Here is a 26,265-nt window from a genome sequence, read left to right as displayed (position 1 = left end):
CTTGTGGCACCTTAGAGACTAACCAATACAGCTCACTTCATCGGATGCATACTGTGGAAAGTGTAGAAGATCTTATTATATACACACAAAGCATGAAACAATACCTCCTCCCACCCCACTCTCCTGCTGGTAATAGCTTATCCAAAGTGACCACTCTCCTTACAATGTGTATGATAATCAAGGTGGGCCATTTCCAGCACAAATCCAGGGTTTAACAAGAACATCTGGGGGAGGAGGGGGGGTGTAGGAAAAAACAAGGAGAAAAAGGCTTGAATAGAGACTGGGAGTGGCTTAGTCATTATGCAAGGTAGCCTAAGTTAATTGTATCCAATTTGCAAATGAATTCCAATTCAGCAGGGTGGGAGGAGGTATTTTTTCATGCTTTGTGTGTATATAATAAGATCTTCTACACTTTCCACAGTATGCATCCGATGAAGTGAGCTCTAGCTCACGGAAGCTTATGCTCAAATAAATTGGTTAGTCTCTAAGGTGCCACAAGTACTCCTTTTCTTTTTGCGAATACAGACTAACACGGCTGTTACTCTGAAACCTGTACTAGTTATGATATCCAAAAAGAAAACCAGTATCAAAATATAATAGGAATGGCAGAGACCATCAGGATTGGCAGGAAATCCAGACTTTTTAAAGACATGATTACTTGGTATAACCAAATAAAGCATAGTCAATGTAATTTCAACAAGTATTCTTAAAGTCTAAAAATAAGTCTGCTTGCTTCAAATAAGTCTTTTTCAAGTTAATTTTAGCACTTTCAGAAAAACAAGCATTTAACACCAAGAAAAGGTTGATTACCTTCTCCCCAGTCATATGGCTAAAGAAAAATTTTCATGATTTCCCTTTATATTATTTTTATAGTAACCTCCATTTCCTGCACATGGTAGAGGTCTAATTTACAGTTTAATAGCATAAGCTCTCAATTCATCTGTCTAAGAAACATCCATTAGAATTTTGCTTATTACCTCAGATTAAGAGTAAATAAATAATGAAAAAGAGTACATTTACCTTCTCTTCTGAAGTAAACACTAAAAATGTCAGGTAATTTTTGCATTAAGATCTCTGCCATCTGAAGGGCTCCAACTACTATCTTAAGGTCTTGACTTGACAACATGGAGGCAATATGACTAAAATAGAAAACGTTTGCTTTAAAAAGTTTGATTTCTCAAAGCTTTTGAAAATAAACCTTATTTATTAAGTTAGAGCCTCTAAATATATAGTTAGTAGAAAAGTCAAATGCAAACCCCTGTATCACACCTTTTATTGTTACATAGCAATATTAAAAAAGCTGATGGAAAGGGTGGTATAACTTACATTCCCTTAACCAGCTATATCCCTATGCTTAATCAGGCATGTGCATACATGCATGCATGTTGGCAGTGGTGGGAATTAGAAAAGATTTATACCACAGGCAGGAAGTGGTCCCTGAAGAAGTTTAATTTCCAGGAAGAGCTGCTAATTCAGTGCATTGCCTCCCTCACATATTAGGCTGCTCTGGTCCCTAAACACATTCCTAGGGTACCACGTTGGGGCTGCTTTGTGCTACCACCAACACAGTTTATACATCTTCTGCTATAAGGGTCCTCTTTTACAGTTTGCACCATCAGAATACTAGAGTTAATGTGTCCCTAAATTTGTAGGTAAGTTGGCTCAATATTTTAGTTTTAGAAACTAAGGAAGTGCTTGACATCACTATTTGACTATATAATAATCAGTAACTAGCATCTATCCATAGGGATTCTTTGGTTGAAATGTTTAATAAACTGCTTACAGTTGGGCTCCTAAAAGCACATTTAGGCAGAGTTTGATTTTCAGAAGTGCTGAACACCCACAGGTCAATGTGAACTGCTTTGTTCTCATCTCAGCACTTTTGAGAAATAAGGTTAATGCCCAAGCACTTTTTTTCTTCCAACTTTTTTTTTAAAAGGTTCGTTCACAAGTACAAAGAAACCCACCTTGAAACGGCATGATTTTTCAGTACATCCTTCAGAAGTTCAGCGTCAGCAAAATATATTATCCTAAGAATTGCTCTAAGGCACTTGTGTCTAACAGCAGGTCCAGCGGAAGAGCTGTACACTTCATAAAGAACACCAAACAATGTTTTAATAAAGGATTTAGCCAATTCTGGGTCTTCTTTCATTAGCTGTGCTCGAGCATCATCCTTCTTTAATTCTGAATGTCCACCTATAGAAGAACACAGATTGGACACCTGAGGCACTGTGCAGTTCACTTCACTTTCACTCTGGCATTTGCCTTTGTTTTTTTTAAACTGAAGTGGTAAATTTAATCTCTATTTAAATTCAAGACAAGAGAATAAAGTTGTTTTTAAAGATACATTACACTTTTGGTGGAACTAACATTTATAAGAAGGTATCCATCATAGTATTCTACTCTTGAAAGATACTGTTGGAGTTCACATCAATATTTCTTTCTCAGATCTTTCTCAATAAATTTTTGAGGTAAAGGAGTAAAACAAAGCAAGTCTTCAGAATTTAGAGGTTTAAAGAAAGTTTACTATCCTCATATAAGACTACCCACACTAAGAAAATGGTATATACTCCAGAAAGTGGCAGGGGAGAATAATCTATTCCAACCTCAAGTTTGCCAACTTACCCACAGCAGCTGATAAAAAAATTTCTGGAACTACTTCCAGTTCATGGAATTAATATTGTGATTTACTTAAGACATTTTAGTCAATAATTCACCTCTGGCTTAAATGTAGCCTTGACTCAAGTAATCAAAATAAAGTTTCGAGTTCCAAATTCAAAAACAGACAATTCTGATTAGCTGAGAAACAGATAGCACACTGAGCAATATAGTATAAATAAGAGACAGCCAGAGATGCAGGATAACTCAAAAGCAGTACTTACTGGTATTACTATTGGCTAAGGGGTTAGGTTTTCTCTGAATGGCACGTGCTGTTCCAGTGTCTTCATTGATTTGCTGCATAGAATTGAAGTCAATAGTATAAACACGTCCCAGGGTAGACAGACTTATCTCATCCTCCCCAACCTGATGAGCTGCCTGAGAACAAAAACACAAAATGAAGCAATTTAAAAATAGAAATACTGACAAGTAAGGGGGCCATGTTATAAATAACCTCATATCCCACAAGGAATGGGAAACTTTTTTTTTTATTTTAAAACAAGTTTAGAGTGCTATGTTCCATTTTACAGTGTGCTGAATGATGGCTTGCTTAGAAATTCTGTCTGACAGATACATAAACATGTTAGAAAACTTTCAGAAAACAGTCTTTGAAGTGAAGTGAAGGCACTTTTCCATATAAAAATGAGGGTTTAATCATCCTACTTGCCCTTGCTCCATAAAGGAACTATGACTCCCATAAACAGTAGTTAGCAGTCGGGATGAGATAACTTTTGAGACTCTGCAATGATTTGATCATGTCCTTGTGCATTCTGGATAAAGTTTATTTGTATCCAACCCCAGGATTCATATCCCAAGGCAAATGAAAATTGAGAGCTTGGGTGCCTCAACCTCAAAATCCTAAAAGGCACTGTCTGCACCACCGTTGGGTATACTAAATAGCTCTCTGTACAAAATAAGGGTCTCAGTTGAGGCCTTTAGGTCCAGCCGAAGTGAAAATTTTGAGTACTCTGACTGCTCTGTGGACAGCAAGGTTAAGAGATATTCCCAGGGTAAGACCGCTCTTAAGATCACGGGTGCAAAAGTGCAAGGTTCTGATGAACATATTATACAAGTAGCTGACTAGATGTTTTATAATTCACCCAGTTTTGAAGGAATAGAGAAATACTGCATTATCAAGCATTTAGTTTCACATTTCAAGTATGAAGCTGTGATAAGGCTGGCACTTATATTAGCCAATGTAGAGTTTTAGAACAAGGATGGAGAAGTGAAGCAACATTCAAACCCGTACACCAAAGCACATACTTCAAATGTATGCTTGAAATACTACCTCAATTATCCGGCTATCAATCCTGTTGTAGGGATGCCACAGACCCCTGTCATCTCGCCACTGCCAAATTGCCCCATCTGTGTTTTGTGCATTTCCTTTCTTTAGCATAGTATCAACAGCAAAGATTCCTTCTTTAGGCAGGCAAGGCATCAGTTCACTGAAAAGAACATCAAATCAACTTTTGGTAATACTAATTTTTTTTATGTACCAGCATTAATAGTTTGAAAGCTATTAGCCTTCATTTCAGTAATCATGAAATTAGTATGTCAATAAAACTTGAAAAATAAGATTGGGTAAAAGACTTACCATATAAGAGAAGTAAGCTCATAAAGTTCTTGAGGACTTCGTGGAACAAGATCAATTTGTTCTTGACAACTCCCATTTGAGGCTCCACAAAGAAGGAAGTGAAGTGTTTCTGCAATATCTTTAAAACAATTGTTTTATAGTACAGTATTGTCCCGGAGTCAGAGGATAGTGCCTTAATGTGACAGACACTGCACAGAATAGACAGTTCCTGGCCTAAAGGGTTTACAGTCTAAGCCCCAGTCTACACTACGAGTTTAGGTTGAATTTAACAGCATTAGATCGATTTAACCCTGCACCCGTCCACACAACAAAGCCATTTTTGTTGACTTAAAGGGCTCTTAAAATCGATTTCTGTACTCCTCCATGATGAGGTGATTAGTGATGAAATAGACATCGCTGGGTCGAATTTGGGGTAGTGTGGACACGATTTGACGGGATTGGCCTCCAGGAGCTATCCCAGAGTGCTCCATTGTGACTGCTCTGGACAGCGCTTTCAACTCAGATGCGCTAGCTAGGTACACAGGAAAAGGTCCAGTAACTTTTGAATTTCATTTCCTGTTTGGACAGCATGGCTAACTCATCAGCAGAGGTGACCATGGAGTCCCAGAATTGCAAAAGAGCTCCAGCATGGAGCACGGACCAAACAGGAGGTACTGGATCTGATCACTGTATGGGGAGATAATCCGTGCTATCAGAACTCCGTTACAAAAGACAAAATGCCAATATATTTGGAAAAAATCTCCAAGGGCATGATGGACAGAGGCTACAACAGGGACCCGCAGTAGTTCCGTGTGAAAATTAAGGAGCTCAGGCAAGCCTACCAAAAAACTAAAGAGGCAAATGGCCGCTCCGGGTCAGAGCACCAGCCAGGCCGTGTCTATGATGAGCTGAATGCAATTCTAGGGAGGCCCCTACCACTACCTCACCCGTGTCCGTGGACACCTGCAAGGGGGAGTCTCACGCAACAGGGATGAGGATTTTGGGGACAAGGAAGAGGAGGAGGAGGAGGAGAGCGCACAACAGGCAAGCAGAAAATCATTCCCCCTGACAGCCAGGAACTGTTTATCACCATGGAGCCAATCCCCTCCCAACCCTCCCAAGGCGGGCTCCCGGACCATGAAGCCGGAGAAGGCACCTCTGGTGAGTGTACCTTTGTAAATATAATATATGATTTAAAAGCAAGCGTGTTTAATGATTAATTTGCCCTGAAGACTTGGGATGCATTCGCGGCCAGTACAGCTACTGGAAAAGTCTTAATATGTCTGGGGATGGTGCGGAAATCCTACAGGGACATTAAAGGGGACATTCAGAGGTGGCCATTCCTGCTGGGCTGTTTGCCTGTGGCTGAAAAGAAATCATCCCCGCATTTAGTCACATGGTGTGTGTGTGGGGGCCATTCACACTGAGCTGTTCATGTTTGGCTGGCAGGGATCTTCCCTGATAGTAGTCACGTGGTGGGAGGAGGGGTGAAGTGATCATCCCAGAGAATGGGAGAAGGCTGGGGGGGTTTAGTTGGGTTTGTGCTGCACGTTAACCCAAAAACCGCAGCCCCTCCTTTTAAATGGCCAACCCAATGGGTGCTTGGTATGGGAAAGAAGAATGCTGCTGTTTGAAACCATTCCCACATGTTATGAAGGTTGAAGAAGTCGAAAGACTGTGGCTTACCATGGCTGCCTGCAAGCCAAATTCTGTTGCCCGGCCCTGCGTGTGAGATCTCTCACACCAAACTGGCAGGCCCTCAATACAAGAGGCAAAATGCGACCTTTTACCGACAGCACATGTGCTAGGTAATGTTAACAGCTTGATTCACCGTGAAAGAGTCTACTCATTGTTCTCTAAAATGTGTCTCTTTAAAAGTTACTCTCCCTTTTTTCCTCCCGCAGCTACAAATGTTTCAATGCTCCCCCTATCATCTCCGTTCCAGAGTCTACTGCAGATAAGGCGGAAAAAAAAAATGCACTCATGATGAAATGTTCTGAGCTCATGCCGTCCTCCCGCACTGAAAGAGCTCAGCAGAATGCATGGAGACAAACAATGGCAGAGTCCAGGAAAGCAGAAAATGAATGCAAGGACAGGAGGGACGAGCAAGATGAGAGGTTGCGGGAGCATGATGAGAGGAGGAAGGATGCGATGCTGATTCTACTGGGGGAATCAAACTGATATGCTCCGGTGTCTGGTGGTGCTGCAGGAAAGGCAGCATGAGCACAGACTGCCCCTGCAGCCCCTGTGTAACTGCCCGCCCTCCTCCCCATTTCCATAGCTTTGCTCACCCAGACGGCCAAGAACGCAGGGCTGGGGGAGGCTCTGGGCACCCAACCACGCCACCCCAGAGGACTGCCCAAGCAACAGAAGGCTGGCATTCAAGAAGTTTTTAAGTGCAGTGTGGCCTTGTCCTTCCCTCCTCCCTTCATCCACCACCCCACCCGGTGCTTCCCTTCTCCCCCACCCCTCCCAGGCTACCTTGGCAGTTATTCCCCCTATTTGTGTGATAATTAATAAAGAATACATGATTTTGAAACAATAATGACTTTATTGCCTCTGAAAGCAGTGATCGAAGGAGAGAGGTTGGTTGGCTTACAGGGAAGCAGAGTGAACCCAGGGGGCGGGTTTTCATCAAGGAGAAACAAACAGAACTGTCGCACCATAGCCTGGTCAGTCATGAAACCGGTTTTCAAAGATTCTCTGATATGCAGCGCGCCCTGCTGTGCTCTTCTAATCACCCTGGTGTCTGGCTGCATGTAATCAGCAGCCAGGCGATTTGCCTCAACCTCCCACCCCGCCATAAACGTCTCCCCCTTACTCTCATAGACATTGTGGAGCACACAGCAAGCAGCAACAACAATGGGAACACTGGTTTCGCTGAGGTCTAACCGAGTCAAACAGCGCCAAACAGCTTTTAAATGTCCACAGGCACATTCTACCACCATTCTGCACTTGCTCAGCCTATAGTTGAACCGCGCCTTACTACTGTCCAGGGTGCTTGTGTACGGCTTCATGAGCCATGGTATTAAGTGGTAGGCTGGGTCCCCAAGGATAACTATAGGCATTTCAACATCCCCAACAGTTATTTTCAGGTCTGGGAAGTACATCCCTTCCTGCAGCTGTTCAAAACAGACCTGAGTTCCTGAAGATGCGAGCGTTGTGTACCTTTCCCGGCCATCCCACGTTGATGTTGGTGAAACGTCCCTTGTGATCCACCAGTGCTTGCAGCACCACTGAAAAGTACCCCTTGCGGTTTACTTACTGGCTGTCAAGGTGGGCCCGGTCCCAAGACAGGGATATGCGTTCTGTCTATCACCCCAGCACAGTTAGGGAATCCCTTTGCAGCAAAGCCATCCACTATGACCTGCACATTTCCCAGAGTCACTACCCTTGATAACAGAACGTCAACGATTGCATTGGCTACTTGGATCACAGCAGCCCCCACAGCAGATTTGCCTACTCCAAACTGATTCCCGACTGACCGGTAGCTGTTTGGCATTGCAAGCTTCCAGAGGGCTAATGCCACTCGCTTGTGAACTGTGAGGGCTGCTCTCATCTTGGTATTCTTGTGCTTCAGGGCAGGGGAAAGCAAGTCACAAAGTTCCATGAAAGTGCCCTTATGCATGCCGATGTTTCGCAGCCACTGGGAATCGTCCCAGACCTGCAACACTATGTAGTTCCACCAGTCTGTGCTTGTTTTCCAGGCCCAGAATCTGTATTCCATGGCATGAGCCTGCCCCATTGCCACCAGAATGTCCAAATTGCTGGGGCCCGTACTTTGAGAGAAGTCTCTGTCCATGTCCTCATCACTCTCATCACCGCTCTGCCGTCACCTCTTTGCCTGCTTTTACAGGTTCTGGTTCTGCACAGACTGCTGGATAATGCATGAGGTGTTTACAATGCTCATAACTACCGCGGTGATCTGAGCGGGCTCCATGCTTGCCGTGGTATGGTGTCTGTAGGAGAGCAGAGTTGCAGCGGAAGTGGTGGAGGACGATGGTTAGCACCGCGCACGTTTCCCAAGGAAGAACACACATACCTGGGAGCCCATGACAGATAACATGGAGAAATTTGCTATTGAGACAATAGCAGCAGAGCAGAGCTGCAGCGTAAGCCGTGTATGACAACAGCTAGCAGTCCTACAGCACCGTCTGCTGCCAGCAGCACCCAGGACACAACAGCGGTGGAGTCGGTGAGCTGAGCTCAGTAGGCTGTATGCTTGACGTGGTATGGTGTCTCAGCAGAAAAAAGGTGCGAAACGATTGTCTGCTGTTGCTGTCACGGAGGGAGAGGTGACTGACGATGTACCCAAAACCACCTGCGACAATGTTTTTGCCCCATCAGGCATTGGGAGCTTAATCCAGAATTCCAATAGGTGGCGTAGACTGCAGGAACTGTGGGATAGCTACCCACAGTGTACCGCTCAGTAAATCGATCTAGCCACAGTAGTGAGGACAAACCGCCGACTTAATGTGGACATAATCGACTGTATAAAATTGATTGCTAAAAACTCACTTCTATAGTATCGACCTAATTTCGAAGTGTAGACATACCCTTAGTAGAAGGCAAAGGGTAGGGAAAGGGATATAAAACATACAGTGACTGTTTGCAAGTGTCTTTTTTTTAAAAAAAAAAAAAAAAAAAAAAAAGAAAGTAAAAAATTTACAGGGGGTTTATCTAAACAGGAAGAATGTAAGAGAGGGAAGACTGATGAGGAGATGGGGATAGGGACAGAGAAGGAAGGAGGGGAGCATGCAGAGTACTGAGGCTGATGTTAGAAAGGGGAGGGGGAAGTTGGAATAAAAGCCAATCAGCACATGGAAAAGAATGTCCTAAGCCAGAACTGCAGACAACAGCACAATGACACCCACGTTCTTTCACAGTATTTCTTAAAAACAGTGCTTCTATAATGCACTTTCTCCACCCACTAAACGTAGTTGGAACAATTACTTGTAGTAATGTTGTGATGGAATTAGTTTCAATAACTAGCATTGACTCAAAACTAGTTTAAACCTCCAGCAACAGTTGAAAGCCAAAGATAAAAAGAATTAATTTCTCCATCTAATTTAACTGTGAACCAAACTTTATATCCCAGTACAAATATTGTGTCACTATTGCTTTTTCCTTATTCCACATATTTCTATAGGCAAGTGTGGTATACTATAGATTATGGAGTGTTTAATAAAGTCAGTAACATTTATGGACACTATGCTTCCTGTTCTAATAAAAGTACCATGACAAAAAAAAAAGTGGAAGTACAGGAAGAACACATGCACTTACTTTGCTTCATAAGTTGAACTGCTAGCGTAGGACAATTGGAGCACATTAAGGAAAACATGCGCACCACCATGATGAACATTCCTGAGCTCAGGATGGGAGGAGTCACTACCAAGAGTTGCTGAATATTTGTGAGCAAATCCTTAGAGGCAACCTGCTGAAGCAAATTCTTAAAGAAAAAAAAAAAAGAAGGAAAAGTAGAGAATTTAGAAAATTCTAACGGATTTAAAACCTTTTAAAAAAAAGTACAAAAGAGAAACTACGTACCTCCTCATGTTGGAAGTTGTCCACCAGCCGTGCAAAACAGAGACAAGTGCTTTCTACTGACTTTTTGTCCTATTTAAAAAAAAAAACAAAAACAAAAAAAACCTCACATTGAAAGGTATTCAAGAGCCTGTATCAGATAGAATTCTGCATGAAGTCCCCTTCCTCCTAGAAAACCCATCACCGAAACCCTACTTTTAGAAGCTTCCAAGCTGGAAGTGATAAACTAATCCCCAAATTCTTTATGCCAAGATCACCTTCCCCAAACAGATATATTGGTATGGCTCACAGCCCTGTAAGACTATTAATTGAACTTGAGAGTTATTCCATTTTAGATCGCAAAATGCAAGTTTAATATATTCACACAATTTCTCAAAGTGGAAAACCTAGAACAGCCTTAATGCTAAGTTTAAAAATGTAAGCAGCCAGGATATACAGATGCCACAGAAGACTGAAGTCTCACAGCATGAGGCCAATCCTGCTTCCCAGGGGGAAAAAAAGGAACTTCTCCCAAAACCTTTAACTGTTTTCTAGTCTTTTTTCTAATTTTGCTTCAAAAGTTGCTCCTACATATAGCTTCTCCAAACTCCTTTTGCCAAATTGCTGAAATTATGCTTAATCAAACTTCATGACTACCCACACAAAAAAACTGTTTGTTCACTCACCTACATGCAATCATCCCCAGTTTTTCTACCTTAAAAATAACCTGGTGTATATTTACAGCATGTACAAAATCATTAATTTAAGGTTAACATTAGTATGCACAATACTAGGACACGAGTTATTATTGGTTTTGCCAAGTATAGATGCCTCTTACCAATATGTACATTATTCCATTACCCCAATAAAAAGTTTTAGTACTGAGTATAATCACACATATTATACACACTTATAATCCTCAACGCTACAAGATTTAAGACTTTTTTTAAAAAAGTGACTAACTCACACTGATCCTCCCCATTAAGAAAGTAATCAGTAGAGTTAACATGCTGACAAACCTAGAGAGCTCAAGGTCAGAGCAACTGGAAAGAATGTTACTTACCTTACAGCAAAACTGTGGTTCAAGATGTTTTTATACACAGATTCCACTCATGGGGCACAAGATCAGATTCTCTTGAACAACACTATCAGCTGGGGCCATGCCTGTCCCACCTCTTGCTCCCTGTAGCAAGAGGGCTTAAAGGGCAGAGCAGCCACAACCTATATCCAGTTCCTTAGATCATAAAAATGCCACTGAAGCAGGACTGCTATCTGCAGGGATGGAGAGTGGGTCATGGAATCTGTGTGGATGCAACATCTGCATACAATTTCTGTCAACAGTAGACTGTTCTCTCTTGAAGTGATCATCAACTCAGATTATACTCTTGCTGATTAATAAGCAGTTGCCCTGAAGCTAGGACATGGATAAGTGGAGGCCTATCAAAACTAAGGTGCAGCCCAGAATCTTACACCTGGCAATAATCAGTGGCTCAAGCTCCACATAAGTGCTCTTCATCTCTCTGATATGGGGAAATTACCCCAACAGACCACAGAGGCTGCCTGAACCCTAGTGGAATGAGCTACAACCTGTCAAGGTGGACTTTTCTTGGCCAATATTTAACAGGAAGTCACACTTGGGAACTCAGTGCTTGATAATTTACCAGTATCAAAAATACTGGAAACAAGGGAGACAGGGGAGAGATCCTTGTAGAGGAGAATCATTACTACTCTGTCCTGAAACTTTTAAAGCCAGCTGGCAAAGAAAATCTTTAAATTAATGTCCTAAAAATGGGAGGGAAATGTGCTAAATACTGTCCAAGAGCAAGGAACACTGAATATAAAGAATTCTTTCTTGCAGCCATGGCTGGTAAGAAGGAAATGAGTATGGGTTGCAGGTGCCCTGCCCTTTTCATCCTCAGGTACAGGGAGAGATAGGACACTCGGGGGCAGGCATGGGTCCACAGACACTGCTGTTCAAAAGAATCCGATTTTACATGCATGCACATCAAAAATTAAATTTGACTGGACAATCATTCAAAGACAGAAGCTTCTGAAATCAGGTTTATAGTTGGGTAAGTATGTATTAATCTGAATACATAGCTTTGTAAAAGCTATTCACCAATTTTTACCACGGGTCTCGGAAATACTGAAGAAACTAACTGAACTTTTAAAATTAAGTCCACTGCCCACAAAACAGACTATCCATTGTGCAGCTTCATATTTCCTTTTAGGATCCTACTTCATATGTGACTGGAAAAAGGTAGCAAGTGGCAACTTCAGAAACGTCTGAAAGTGCCAGTCTGCAATGGATGAGTGCCTAAACTAGTTTTCCTCATCTCCATTGACAGGATCTATTAAGTCTGACTTGAGACAATATGTCATACTTAAATACTAATATTTTATTGATTCTGCTGGCAGTTTACATAACTGCCAAGCCATAAGAGTTTGCAATACACCGATCTACAATCTTTCAGGGTTTTTTGTTTTTTTATTTTTAAAAACAAACCTTTAAAACTTGCACCCTTCCTGTTATTTTAAGTAGCATTTTGTCAGTTCCTTCTTGCTCTTTGCCAACATGATGAAAGAGCCCCAAAACATTACAAGTATAAAATTCAGACTAAGAGAGCTACAGGCAGCTTTATACCTCCATAGCATGTCAAAATGACTAGTCAATGTTTTATACTGGCTTCTTACCTGATGGGTTAGCCTTTGTGTAAGCAGTGGCAGAGAATCTGCAACAAAGTGAAACTCATCAGGTGTGATGCTCTGGCAGCAGTTGGCAGCAATAGCTAGTGCATTCCTCTGGGCATTTATGCTGAAGAACTCCAGATACAGCAGACAGTCTGCCAACCCACCCTATAATACAGAAAGCTGTTAAAGAGAAGTATTCTCTGTCAGTGGCAATACAGTGACAGAAATTTCTGGGCTTTAATTACTCTTTGGGAAGAACTTGTGCACCACCCACTTTGTGGTGTAGGAGCCATCAAAAGAGGAAACAAAAACTTCAAGCAAATATCCTTTTTCTTTCTATTATGGAAAATTACTTACTGCCTGCAGAATAGCTTTACTATGTCTGCGTGATAACATCTCCAGGGCAGTCAGTGCCTGCTCTGCCACATCAATACACTGAATAACTTGCAGCTAGAACAAAAGAAAGTAATTAAATGAATTACCAGTTAAGAATATCAGCTAAGTTTGAGTTAACACTCTACCTTACATATTGGATTCTTACAGAAATTTCATCATCTTAACAAAAGTACTTCTAATGTAACTGAAGTATTTCTCTGTAGTACAAATTGTAGGTAATACAGTACATATTTAGTGTTTGAAGATATATTTACCTTTCCACATTGAATTAGAGAAACAAAACTCAAGTCATAACTAGCTTCATAATACTTTATTCCCTCAAACAGACTTCAGGAACTCAAGTTTGAATTTAGGGGCTTTCCTAAAGCAAATGGACTCTAAAACCTGTTCTATGGCAAAACTGCTTTAAAAGTTTTTGGGAACTGGAGAAAATGTTGGATGTTGTAATGAAACAACAAATATGGTTAAGGAATCCACTAACAGCAACATAATACTTAAGTGCATGCCCTCACACGTCTGCCTGGCAGATTTCCTCTCAGTATTAATTTTAACCAGGAGTATGTGCTCTTTGGACTGTTGAAGTGTTATTCGTGGGACATACTAGGTCCTAGTCAGCAAAGTTCGACATGCAGTTTACCAAATGAAGGAAGGAAAAGATCCAGGAAAAAACTGACAACCAAAATGACTAGAGCTGGAGGCCAAGACTTCTGGGAAACCCTTGCTCAGAGATTTAGCCATTACTTAGAAATGCAGAAGATACCATCTAGTTGGAAGGAGTCCAACACATTTTGCTGTACAAGAAGGGCAATCGTGAAGATCTAAAGAACTATCGTCCAATAATGCAGTCTCTTGCATGCCTACAAACTGTTCACCAAAACAACAACAAAAAGTGACTCTCAGAGTCTGGACAAACAGCAGCCGAAAGAGCAGGCAGGTTTACGAAGAAATTTCGTCACAATGGACCATAACTTCATTATAAACCAGTGATTGGAGAGCTCAAGAGAATACAAGTTCCCTTTATGCATTGCCCTAGTCAATTAGGAAAAAGCATTTGATCATCTAGAGATCAATGCAGTGCTGAAAGCTCTTGCAGAGCACGGCATTGACACAACTACATCAAACTACTAAAGGAAGCAAATTCTGACTGCACTACGGATATAAAAAAAACAAACAAAACAAAAAAACCCCACACAACTGTTTGGTACTCCTTCACATGCCAGTCAAAAAAAGGTGTGAAGCAAGGAGACAGTTTCACCGAAACTCTTCACAGCCTGCCGGAAAATGGTAATGAGGCAGATGAACTAGAAGGGTGCAATCAGCATCAGAGAGCAATTAAACCACCTCAGAGTCATGGCTGATATTGTGTTGATTGCCAAAAACACTATCAAACTACAGTAAATGCTGCGAGAGCTCAACACAAAAAGCAGCCAATTCGGACTGAAAATAAACTGCTCTAAAACAAAATGTATGCGGTCTGATGCCTTGCCAAAAGACCAAATAATAGTCGAGGGAGAATAAATAGGCATATAGTTCAAATTCTTCTAGTTGGGTCAAGAAATTAACATATGTCACTATCAGGAAGGTGAACTCTCGTGAACAAAGATCTGGTAGGTGCACGCATTCAGTTCTATCAAGGATGTCCTCCAAGGAAAACACGCCAACCTCTTGAACTCAACTGTACTGCTGGCAGTGTTGTACAACAGAGAAACATGGGCACAGACAAAGATAGAGGAGCAACAATGGAGAGGGCCATGGAAAGAAGAACTCTGGTCATTTCAATCCGTGACCGAATCCCCAGTGAAGTGATCAGACAGGAGAGCGGAGTGCAGGACGTTGTTGTTGAAAAGCAGGTACAGTAAAACGTGATGGGTCGGGCATACAGCTAGGCTCACTGATGAACTGCAGCAGTCGCCGAGTGGTATCCACGGGAACTGAAATAACCACTCAGCCGACCTCCAAAGAGATGGGAAAATTTTATCGTGAAAAAGGCATGGCTGCACATGGAGAAGGAAGGCCAGGATAAGAGAAGAATGGAAGACATGTGATCGGCACAATCTATATGAGGACTGATGGACTGATCGATCAAGGGGATTATTTTTAACAAACAAAGGTTATTGTTTCACCTAAAAGACTTGCACGCTACGTAGTCAAGTCCAGGTGCTGGGGAGATGTGACTTGGCAGGTGTGTGTATGTGTGTTTGGGTGCATGTTGGTGTCTGGGTGCTGGGGAAATGGGGGCCAGGTGTGGGGGATGTCCAGGGGCTCGGGAGCGTGGGGGGGGGGGAAGGGAGTCCAGGTGCTGGGGAAATGGGACTTGGTCAGGGGGCGGGGCAACGCAACGCAACAACAGACTGGGTGCTAGGAGATGGGACTCGGTGGGGGGGGGGGGGGGAGCTTGACAAGGAAGCCCCAGCTGCTGTTGAGGGGACATCATATGCTGGGCTCCTGCTCCCCACCACAACCTCACCCTCATCCCCCTCCCTTCACTCCCACATTCCCCTTCCCCTCTGCCTCCTCCCTTCCTCCTACCCAGCCCCACCATGCACACTCACTGTTGCATAGAAAACAATAAGGCTCCCAGCACACAGAAGGGGAGCATGACTGGCACTAGGATCCAGGAGACGGCATTCAGCTGCAGTCAGTTGAGCTGAGATGCAGCCTCCTTCAGCTGGGGAGCTCTGCGCTTGCAGAAATGAGAGGGGGGCAGTGGCAAGTAAGCCCGTGTGCCCCCCCATGCCTTGCCTCTGTTTGAGAGGAAATCCCACCCCCCAAATAAACTGCACCCACAGTCCCGTTCTCCCCCTCTCCCCCACCACAGCTTCCCTTTGCTTCCCTGCTGTTTTCCACAGGGAAGCATGGGCATTCTGCGGGTGGGCGGGGGTCTGTGGGTGTGCAGTCCAGCAGAATTTCCCCAGGCATAATTTACTTTAGGCTTCTCAAGTACAATTTAACTTCCCTCTCTGAATGCCTTTTGCTAGGAGCACACCAGGTGACCAATTACCAGCAAGTTGCTTGCATGTGTTTGAAATGAAGCCTTCTAAACGTCTAGCCACATCCATAAAACAAAAGCCACCAGCAGGCTGGAATGTAGTCCAAAACTAAACGACTTTCTGAAGCCCCAAAACCAAGACTGAGCCACCACCCTTTTCCATTCAGTCAGCAAACCTACAAGACAGACCTGTAAGTCAAGGAGCTCTCTAGAAGATACCTGACTGTACACCTGTGTGCTCATGTGTAAGCATAAAAAGGAAGTATTGGTGGTGAACTGAATTAGTCAGAACTCAAAATAAAAAATTAATATATATAGATTTCGTTGCAGTGTCATTTGGAAATGTAATTTGAGTTTCCCGTAAACCAGGTACTGATTTACAACACTGAAGGCTAGTTTTTTTCTTCTGATGCATTTTATATTAATTACAATGGTTATAATAATAAAAAGAATGCACTTTTTTGCATGGGTGGAGAGTTATGGGGATTACTCAAAGGTAAGTGTTTGTCCTTAAGTTTTGTGTACTAATTTTAATTATTTAGGGACATGACTATTGCTACCTTTTCCAAAAAGACAGGAATTGCATCTACCACTACAGCAGATGATCTGGGAAGTGCTTCCATCATGTAGGTTAAGGCTCGACAAGCATGGTTCATCTATTAAAAAAAACAAAAAAACAAAAAAACCAAACAATTAGATGGAAAAAAACTTAAGTTCACAGGAAAACAATTAGCTCATATCTATGTCACTTACAATATCAAAGTTGTGTTCCATCTGCAGCAATGTTATCTATAAAGAAAAAGATTAGGAAATGAGTAAACAGTTCTGATTTGGTACAAGTTACCAAAAGGATATTGTTTTTCTTACATTCTACAAATATTTGAAAACCTGTTATGATCATTTCAGTTTAGTTTCACTTGCAACACTGGATCTTTTTGAAGCTGTCACAACAGCTCCTATAGCATTTAATGAAAATTGTTAAAGGAATCCAAAAACCAATTTAAAAGGAGAAATACACTTTCTACAGCAGAGAAAGCTAAAGAATTTTAAAATACACATTAAAAATATTTCTGCTCATATGGATGAAGCAGCTTTTGATTGCTATTACACATTACAGGTTATTGGCTTTAGAGGAGTCCCCGCCCCCCCCCCAAATGTACAAAGCCCATTGACCATGCAATGTAGTCAATGTAAAGAACATTCATTGTTTTTGTTGTTTGCATGCGCACACACATGCACAGCCCTTTTATCCTCATGATTAAGATTTCTGTACACATGTTGCTTCCGGACTGTGTCGTTAAAAACAGATGGTATCAGGAGTGATTTTTTTTAAGTCTTTGATAAACACCTGAAATAGGAGTTTACAATGGAAAGTTCTTCCTCAAGCACTTCTGTTTTCTTCCATATCACCCACATGCACAGGAAAGATGCCATCAAAATTCATAAAGCCGCCAACATTTTAAAGTTCTGTGACCTCTACCTTTCTCACACTGCTCACAAGTCACTCCTGTCTGGCTTTGGTTAAGAGAACAAGGAGCTGTGACTTCTACTTTCATTCTAAAGTAATTTTATTGGTACTGTATTCATCTCAATCTAACTTCCACTCGTGTCCACTTGTTGCAGTCTGTCTTGATACCCAGATACCTGTAAAGTTTTCTAGGGCAAAGATATACTTTGTTACTTGTCTATACAGTGCCTAGTGCAATAAGACCCAGTTTTACCGGAATTCCCACATACTATCATAACAGATGGCAGTCACGCTATAACAGAGCACAGTGCAACTTAACACCTGTTATGGGTCCACAGTCCATTTAATGCCAGGGAATATGGGACTTGAAGTCCACAAGGATCACCTGCTGATACACTGAGGGCTTGGCATTTATAGCTTATAGGCATGGCTGCTGTAGATGTACAGGACAGCATGGAGTGTACTACTGGAAGCCCTAAAGGAGAACTGTGGCCACTAGGCTTCTTCCAGGAGAGCAAGAGAGATTTGAGTGGGCCTACGTAAGAAGGCCCAAGATTGCCAGGAACTATCAAGGACTTCTGGAAGGACAGTTCATAGATCCTAGTGACAGGGCTGTAGAGAACCCCTGCGGCTGAAGGATGGTAGGACTGTTACCACTCATACATGGGTGGAAGATGTATTAGCAGACTAGTGAGGAATCTATGGAAGCCAAAGTGTGTACAACAAGCACTAGAATAATAAACCCCAAAAGGAGACTTTTTTTTTTTTAAAGTCATGTGTTGTGTGGGGAGGGAGGCACAGCCACACCCCGGATGAAAAAGGGTAAGCAGACCTCATATACACGTACATACACCTTGACAGAGCACCACAGCAGTCTTCCTGGGTACTAATATGTAAATGGAAAGCCATCCATTTGCACAGACATGTCTGTGTGTACCTGACTACATATTAGAACTCAGGAAGAATGCTGTAGTGGCCTGTCAAAGTACATATTTATGATTGGGGTCGGGGTGTGTTTACCCTCTATATTCAAGGTATCTTTCTAGTCCTCTGCAGTGCAATCCATACATGGAATTTTATGAAGTTTCTATGTATCAATACTCCCATGAGCCAGTCTAGAAAGGGTACTCACCACACTGGCTACATAAAGTCATTGCCCCTCACCCAACCCTGCTTTAAGGACACAATGACCTCTCTCTCTCTCTCTCCAGCCAGCTCACACTCCAGTTAGGGGCCTCACAGCTATCAAAGCAATCTGTAGGAGTACAGAATTAACCTATAGGGTGTTTTTTCCTTTTACTATTTAGCAAGTGTGCAAAAGCCATGGGATCTAAAATTGGAGGAGAGGAGTTTAGTAGTTTGTTAGTAGTAGTTTAGTAGTAGTAGTTTGTTAACTAAACTATTGTCTGATTAGAGGAAGTTGTTGAAAGTGAAAATATTTTGTTGGTATCATAAGCCTTTAATGCTATTTCTGAGTCCAGATGAACCAGAGGCTACCAAATACCTCTTAAATTTAGAGGTTTCAAGAGTACTTCTATTTTACTGTTGAATCCTTTTGCTATACTGTTTAAATACTATGTTTCACACAGAAATATATAAACAAATTTGATCCTTACCAAAGCTGGTACAACACTTTTGACTGGAAATCCACCTAATGTTTCTTCATTCCCCATGACCAACAACTGACACATCTCAATTACTGCCTGTAGCTGCTGACTTTCATCAGTGGCTTGGAGCCCCTGAAGAAGCTGTTGGGCTTTAGAACCTAGGAAAGTAAAGATCTATTAATACTTGTAAATATTTAGGGTAATTAATGCTGTGATCACTTATCTTACCAAGCAGAAAGTTTGTTTTCTGTGTGTTCTGTGACTTCAGAGGTTTTTTTTTGGGGGGGGGTCAAATTCTGCTCTTAGCTTCCCTTGCCATGCAGCTAAAATGAGCATACAGGAGCAACTGTGCTAAAATTACCAAAAACGATCTACCTAGTATAAGACAGGATGGCTAAGGTGGTGGGGGATAAATACCACTTCTTTAGGAAGTAAACAGCATATACTACTAGGGTAGTGTTCTGTTCTAGCTGGCAGACAACATCCCCTTGTTGGTTGTGATGTGCTTGCAGGCCTGGTCCTCCTCCTAGTTCTTTTGACTGCTAGGTAAACATCCCAGCCTGCTGCATTGTAGGTATACTGAACTGGAGGTAAGAAGAGGATAGAATTTGGTCCTTAGTAGTCCCTGCGGACAGCACTGACCTGTGTTTCAAAGAGGTGCTCAAACAAACAATTATCCCTCTAAAATGATTTCAAGCCCATCTGACCATTGTGCATTAGGGATGCCATGTGCAAAGCAGTTTTCAAAACCTGATCTTGAGTATGGCTTTTCAAAAACCATGAAAATTAAAATAAGCCTTGTTTCAATTCAATTAAGTTACTTCTTGTTAAAGAAGTATATATAAGCCAAACTAAAAAAAAAAGTTAAGCCAAACGTAGCTTCTTAAAAGGAAGATAAAGTTAAATGCTTGTAGCCAATGTTCCACAACTATGGAGTAAAGGAGGGAAGAAACTTAAGTTTTAGTATGCTGGAGTTCCTTATACTATCTAACATTATACACTGGATTTAATCTTAAAAATTAGTTGCATTTAAATCCTTACACAGATAAAACATTAGATTTACTAGTAGCCAAGTTTAACCAGTCTGAAAGCTGCTGACAGAATTATATCTGTCAAGATATAGTTTACTTACTAGCTCCACTTCCAATTGTCCTGTGGAAAAGCTGTGACATCCGAGGACCAAGAGGGCCAAACAGGTGAGGAGGAAGACCCCTAGCCTCTAACAGAGCTAGAAGCAAACACAGAATATTAAACGGCCATTTTCATAAAAAGTTTCCATGTAACTAAGTCTCATGAACTTATAAAGTTATAGGAGTTTTGAAGATTTAACACAGAAAAAGACAAGACGACGCTACATGGATTTCTCCTAACACCAGTAAAGGCGAGTGAACTACTTGTCCTCCCAAGGTTACCCTTTACTCAAGCGTGGCTTTAAAGTCAAATGTGAATCAAGACTGTGAAAAGACTGTTTTTTGAAGAGCCAGGAGGAATTCTGGAATTGTGTCAGTTTCTCTGAAGTATTTACAAGAAAATAAACATTTTTTTTTTTTAAATACTAAAAATAGTAGGCTCTAGTTTCAGTCTGAATGAAAACTATTGTAAAAACAGTTAAAGGGGATGGCAAAAACAATGGAACTGGGCAGAACAAGTAAGCTGTATAGGAGAAGTAGAATAGACAATGTTATTGACTGGAGAGAAAAGCATGGCAAATGGAGTTGTGAACTGTTAGGGGAGCTGGCTTGCTAGAGTCTAAAAACTTCTGGAAGAGGCAGAACATCTGTTAATTTTATATTAAGTCATCCTGTTTTTCTTGTCTGGAGAGTTGACTTCAAATAGGGGGGTTCTCATTAACTGCAGCAAGTCTGAACATTGCTGATCAGTGCTACAAATGGGTGGTTAGCAATTAACCATTAATAGTATTTGAGTCAATTTGCCTAACACTGGAGGAACTGTTTGCAAGCAAGCAATTGCTCTTTTCCCCCAGCTCTTCCAGCATTTAAGAATAAAAGATCCAGATTTTTACCCCAAACCTATATTTGCAGAGGAAGCAACCACCATAATTCCTTGCACCCAAGTAGTAAAAACCTGTTGAAGTGTTTACAGAAGACAGGCAAGTTAAATGCAGAATTTTGTCCAAGTTGTCAGTTTCTGAAAGGAAATGCATTTTCTGTACAGCCCAGGCATCAAGCAAGCATATTTTTTAGCACACGTGGATTTTATTTGGTCATAACCTGGGAATACAGGTGGGTGCTGAAGAAGCAAATAACTCCATCTTTATCTAAGAGCAGATACAAGAAAGAGTGGTAGGCCTAACTAAACTTGCACTCATGTTTTATAAACTGAAAGCTATTACTAGCATCTTTTCAGATTTGAGGAACAAACAAATTTATGAACTGTATTCCATATTAAGTGTTCTGTTTCATCATAAAAAAAAGCGTTTAGCCAAGCAGAGTATGTTTATTGGGTTGGGAAATCAGTAATCAGTGCAAAAAGTGTAGTACACTACAACAGTTAAGACACCTAAAGTTCAGCTAGTACTGCCAAATTTTTGAGTGTCTACTATACCACAATCTCTCCCACTACATTATTCATAATTATAGTAGGCAAAACAGCATGTTCACTTGGGGAGGGAGGGGGGGAGGAAATAGTTAGTAGGGTTTTTGAATGGGTATCAGCAGAGAGAAAAATATCAGAATAATGTTTTTATAACACCATGTACATATATACAGGTATCAACCCATCATATAAATCTAGTAAAAGCTTTTTACCTTGTAGCCTTCCCATCTCAGAATCATCTGACTCACTTTCTCCAGAAGTGGTCATGCCTACAGCCCCCGCAACAGAGCTAGATGCTAAAGAAAGAAAATATTTTAGAGTAACACTGACTTGTCTAAAATTTATTTCAAAAAAGAGTATTGGATACATTAATGCTGCTTCTATTTAAAATCGATAACTAAATCCCTACTGACTTCAGCAGCAATTGGACTAGGATTTTAAGATACTTTGTATTGAGTTTGGATTCATTTAAGCTATATTCTTACAAAAAATTTATAGTGACAACTCATATATAAGTTCTAGGGTTTCTCCATCATGAACTTCCACAGAAAATGTAATTGTACTTCTGAAATGGTGCATGTATATCTGAAAAAGTTAAAATACAGCTTTGGATAAAGTCTGAACTCAGTTTAAGTAACCAAACTTGTTACACTGCACTGAAGCAAATCAATACCTTATTTTCAAGCCTGAACATTTTAAAGCTTTTTTCTAAAAGCCAACATAATTGTTGAAGAATTTAAATAAACTGATGTGCTGAATTAGGGCCGGATTGCTTATACTGAACTGTAAATTACTCTGCAATTATTTCAGTAAGACTGTTTGGGAAATAAGGTACTCTTCAGTGTGAGGATATCACTAACTTTGTGAACAGTTTTTCCTATTGCAGCATAGTCAGTGCAGAAAAGCCAATAATTTAGATACTGGCCAAGACTATTAGAAAAAAATACATTTTTCTATAAGTACCATACAACTAGAATACATAGGTTAATATCAAAAAGGTACAAAAATGCTTTCACAACTGAGCATCACAAGGTAACCAAAAGACGTTTACTATAAAAGGACAGACTCGTGTAGTATTAGCTGGTTAGATACAGATTCTGACAGTAGCTTGTGAATTAGCACACTAACTTATGTTTCTATATGGTGGATAAGAGTAACATTACTAGTACAGTAGTTTGAAGAAGAGTTCAAAGTTATGTCACATAACCAAAAGGCCTCTGAACACAACTATAACTTAACACCTGAGTTTCAAGAGAGTAGTAGTGCCTTGCTCAGTCAGCATCCAAAAGCGACATTAAGAATTCATTTATGCCTTCCCCCCTTCATTAAAAAAAAAAAAAAAAAAAGAAGCCTGATACTTTAAGGTTTACATCAATGTTTTACAGAGCACCAGACATGGGTTGCAAAGTTTGTGTTTCTGCTTACCTGCTGCTCCTTGTGGAGCCTCATCTGTACGTGCAGCTGAAGAATTAACTCCATCCTGGTTGTTATCAGGATCAGCCATTTTTTCCTGTCGGCGAGCTTCAGCTGCTCCTCTTTTGCCCAGGCCAGAGCCTCGCCGACTATAAAAGAAAGTATAATGCGTAAAATTCAAGGTATTGCCAATTAAATGGACACCAGTTTCTTACCTAACACGAGACCACTCAAAAACAAGAACTAGTATCGAGTATTATAAAGCAATGTTGACATTCATAGCTATTCCTCTGAACATTCTTTAGCTTTTTTCTAAAGTGGACCTGAATGCAATTTCATCCATTTTACGTTCTTGGTATCCACATTTACACATATATAGTGAAGAATGTTATAAACAGAACAAGTGAATACTTGAATCTTGATCATATTTTGAAACTTATGCTGAATTACTGACCATCACTAGAATTTAAGTTCAGACAATTGAGTGCACAACTGTGACTACGTGGGAATTTTCTTAATATTTTTGCATGAGTACTGTGTGCTGCATGTTTACCTAGATGGATGGAAAGGTGGTTTAATATTTGTAGAGACTCAGACCAGGTGTGAGTGTCACCTGGCTCCCTGGGCCCAGACAGTGGCTGGACATTTCATAACTTAGAAAGTGATGACCAGGGGGCTCACCTTCTGCAAAAAGCCAGCCAGCTGCAACAAGTTGGAGAATAAAAAGTTGAGGTGGAGGCCAGGTGACCTGTTTTGCTAGAGAAAGACAAAGGACAGAGGAGGAGCAAATGGGCATGATATAGGGTGGATTGCCGGAAACAGGCAGCTCTCTCCCGTTTTGGGTCTCTCTGCAGGAGAATCAGGGCTGTGTGTCAAAATCAGGGCTCTGACCAAGATAGCTGTAATTTTCTGGTTTCTGTGCTGAGTCTAACAATGACTTTTTCTACACTGTGTTCAGACAATAAACCCCTTTGTTTTACATGGCTGGCTGAGAGTCACTGCTGACTGAGAAAGTTGGGAGCGTATGACTCCCCTTTGTGTGTGGGGGGGAAAAGAGGACGAGTATAAGGTGTCCTATTCAGGTGGACTTACTACGGGGAGCTCATGGCATGGAACAAGGATGCTGATGGCTCAGAGTTTGGTCCCAGGAGGCACTGAAGCCAAGGTGGCTTAGCCTAGTGAAAGTGTGCTGTGAGGGGTTTTCATACTGAAGAGGGCCCTGCCTGGGTTAGATTAAGAGCTGTTCCAGCGCATCCATGACAGCATCCTTATGTATTAGATTATGCCACCATTTAAAAAAAAAAAAAAAAAATTTCAAGGAAGAAAAAATGCAACTGGCTTTGCTGCTTGTTTCAAGTTTGTTTTTTTAAAATGGGGAAGGGTGTGAGTCAGAAATTCATATTTTCAGAGGCGAGAGTAGTTTGTTGCACTGGTAGTTGTAATGGGGTCAAGGTGTTTGTCTGAATTCAGAAAACACTGAACAACATTATGCCAAATTCATAATTTTTCAGAATAGTAACACACTTCAGAGTTTTTCCTAAAGTGTTAGAAAAATGGCTGCCTACCAATAAAGTCATCAAATCCAATTTAACAAGCTTTGTTCTTTTCTTTCCACTTAAAGCACTTTAAAAAGTGTCAATTAGACATTGTGTAGCTCCAAAACTTTTGAAATTTCATCACAGATATGAAAAGCTTTTGACATTTTCCTAGTTACTTGACTTGAAAGCTTAAACTCTAGATATAGAACTTCAGATTAGCAATAGTTGCAAACATGCCTGTAATGTTAAGGACTTATCATTTCGGCATGTTCCAGCATAACTTTCTGGTTACAGCTAAATTAGACTTATGTATTTCAAATTTCTGGCTTACATGGTGGATACCTTTAAAATAACTAACTTGCCTCAAAGTAACCAACAGCTCGCAGCTGTAATCATCTTAATGCGACTTTTAAAGTTTGAATCTCTTAAACACAGTAAAAATTTTACTTCTGGATAACCTGAGATCAAAAACAGCTAGCTCAAAGTTGTAGTCCATAACACCAGAAAGTATTTTATCTAAGTTTGGATTGCATGACAAACAAGCAGCCTTTATTGCTACACCCTCTAAATTCAAGCTAACCAGTTTGAATTTTTACCTCAACATTCCAAAAATCTTAAAGCTGTTTTTATTCGCCATCTGATACCAGCAGCTATCTCAAGTTCCAAGTCTATTATGTCTGAGTACCTGATTTCTCATCTTGCACAAATCTGATGTTCATTTGCTCAGGCCTGGTCTACACTATAAAATTAGGTCTACTTAGGTCACTTAGCATTGATCTAGTTGCGCATGTGTCTATACTAATTTCTCTCCTGCCGATAGAAGCGCCCCTTATGGCAATGCAGTAACACCACCTCCCCGAGTAGTGTTGAGCCATGGTCGACCAACTGTGGTCAATGCAGAGCAAGCATGGATAGCACAAGACCTAACAGTCCTCCAGCAGCTGTCCCACAATGGTGAACACTGATGCTCTAGTCACAATTGTGACCTCAACTGCCAAGGGGTCACAGAGACCTGAAGCCACCCCACATCTTTAAAAACCTCATGTATTTTTGAAATGCCTTTTCCTAATTGCCCAGCTTGGTGAGCACACCTGGCAGCTCTCCCTTGTGTGCAACTGCTCAAAGTAACCATGCCGCCTACATACTCCAGACGTACTCCTGCTTGGATAGAAGCTTTGGATCTCTTGGTCTTATAGGGAGAATAAGCTATGCAATAACAACTATGGACTAGTTGTAGAAATGTGGACATCTACGAGCAGATGGCACAGAGGATGCAGGGAACAAAGTCAGGGTGGATAAAAACCAATGATTTTAAAAACGAAAACCAGATTTTTTTTGATAAAACGCTTCTTGAGAAAAAACCCCTACCTAAAAACACCTATAGCTCAAAGATATCTTAACATGGAATAGGGATTATAAATTCTCTAGTACGAGACAATATAGTCATGTAATGTTTAAGAAAAGTTTTGTAAATCAGTTCCAATAGTTCACGGATTAGAGACCCAATTTTATGGGGCTCCAGGGGCTTCTGTATAGATTTATTTAGGTTAATTTTTCTATCTACCCAATGGGACTCAGTGCTCAGTCGAGAAGATACCAGAGATGCTTAGTTCTGCAGTTCTCAAACTGGATCATCCCCCAGAAACAACCATAGATAAATTTGTGATAAGAACCAGCAGATTACAAAAGGAGGTAATTGATGAAAAAAAATTGCCCGGCTTTTAATGCAACAAACTCTCCTTTCCGTATGATTGAGAGCCCAAACTTCATGAACATGGTGCAGTCATTAAGACCAGGATACAGTCAACCCAAAAGAGCAGATGTCGCAGGCAAATTGCTGGATAAAATGTGTA

The 26,265-nt window shown here is 41.0% G+C and overlaps 1 protein-coding gene across 11 annotated transcripts in view; it reads right to left on the bottom strand.

Annotated features, from left to right (window-relative positions):
* TRIP12 (thyroid hormone receptor interactor 12) overlaps window positions 1-26,265 on the bottom strand; it is a 150,797-nt gene that overhangs the window by 47,121 nt on the left and 77,411 nt on the right. For 9 of the 11 annotated variants that reach the window (XM_073359825.1, XM_073359822.2, XM_073359821.2 and 6 more), the window contains 15 exons: window positions 22,887-23,023; window positions 21,674-21,757; window positions 20,038-20,133; window positions 18,915-19,063; window positions 16,584-16,619; window positions 16,391-16,486; window positions 12,803-12,895; window positions 12,449-12,610; window positions 9,779-9,847; window positions 9,515-9,680; window positions 4,253-4,370; window positions 3,947-4,103; window positions 2,883-3,036; window positions 1,968-2,196; window positions 1,021-1,139 (listed from right to left, as the gene is read on the bottom strand). In XM_073359825.1, the coding sequence (XP_073215926.1) occupies window positions 1,021-1,139; window positions 1,968-2,196; window positions 2,883-3,036; window positions 3,947-4,103; window positions 4,253-4,370; window positions 9,515-9,680; window positions 9,779-9,847; window positions 12,449-12,610; window positions 12,803-12,895; window positions 16,391-16,486; window positions 16,584-16,619; window positions 18,915-19,063; window positions 20,038-20,133; window positions 21,674-21,757; window positions 22,887-23,023 (1,865 nt within the window). The remainder of the gene's footprint in view (window positions 1-1,020; window positions 1,140-1,967; window positions 2,197-2,882; window positions 3,037-3,946; window positions 4,104-4,252; window positions 4,371-9,514; window positions 9,681-9,778; window positions 9,848-12,448; window positions 12,611-12,802; window positions 12,896-16,390; window positions 16,487-16,583; window positions 16,620-18,914; window positions 19,064-20,037; window positions 20,134-21,673; window positions 21,758-22,886; window positions 23,024-26,265) is intronic. The other 2 variants (XM_073359832.2, XM_073359831.2) reach the window with 2 other exon arrangements.

The sequence above is a fragment of the Lepidochelys kempii genome, chromosome 9 (genome assembly GCF_965140285.1).
Source record: "Lepidochelys kempii isolate rLepKem1 chromosome 9, rLepKem1.hap1, whole genome shotgun sequence".
Lineage (NCBI taxonomy): Eukaryota > Metazoa > Chordata > Testudines > Cheloniidae > Lepidochelys > Lepidochelys kempii.
The sequence above is the reverse complement of the archived record's forward strand: the minus strand, read 5'-3'. Positions and strand labels throughout refer to the sequence as shown.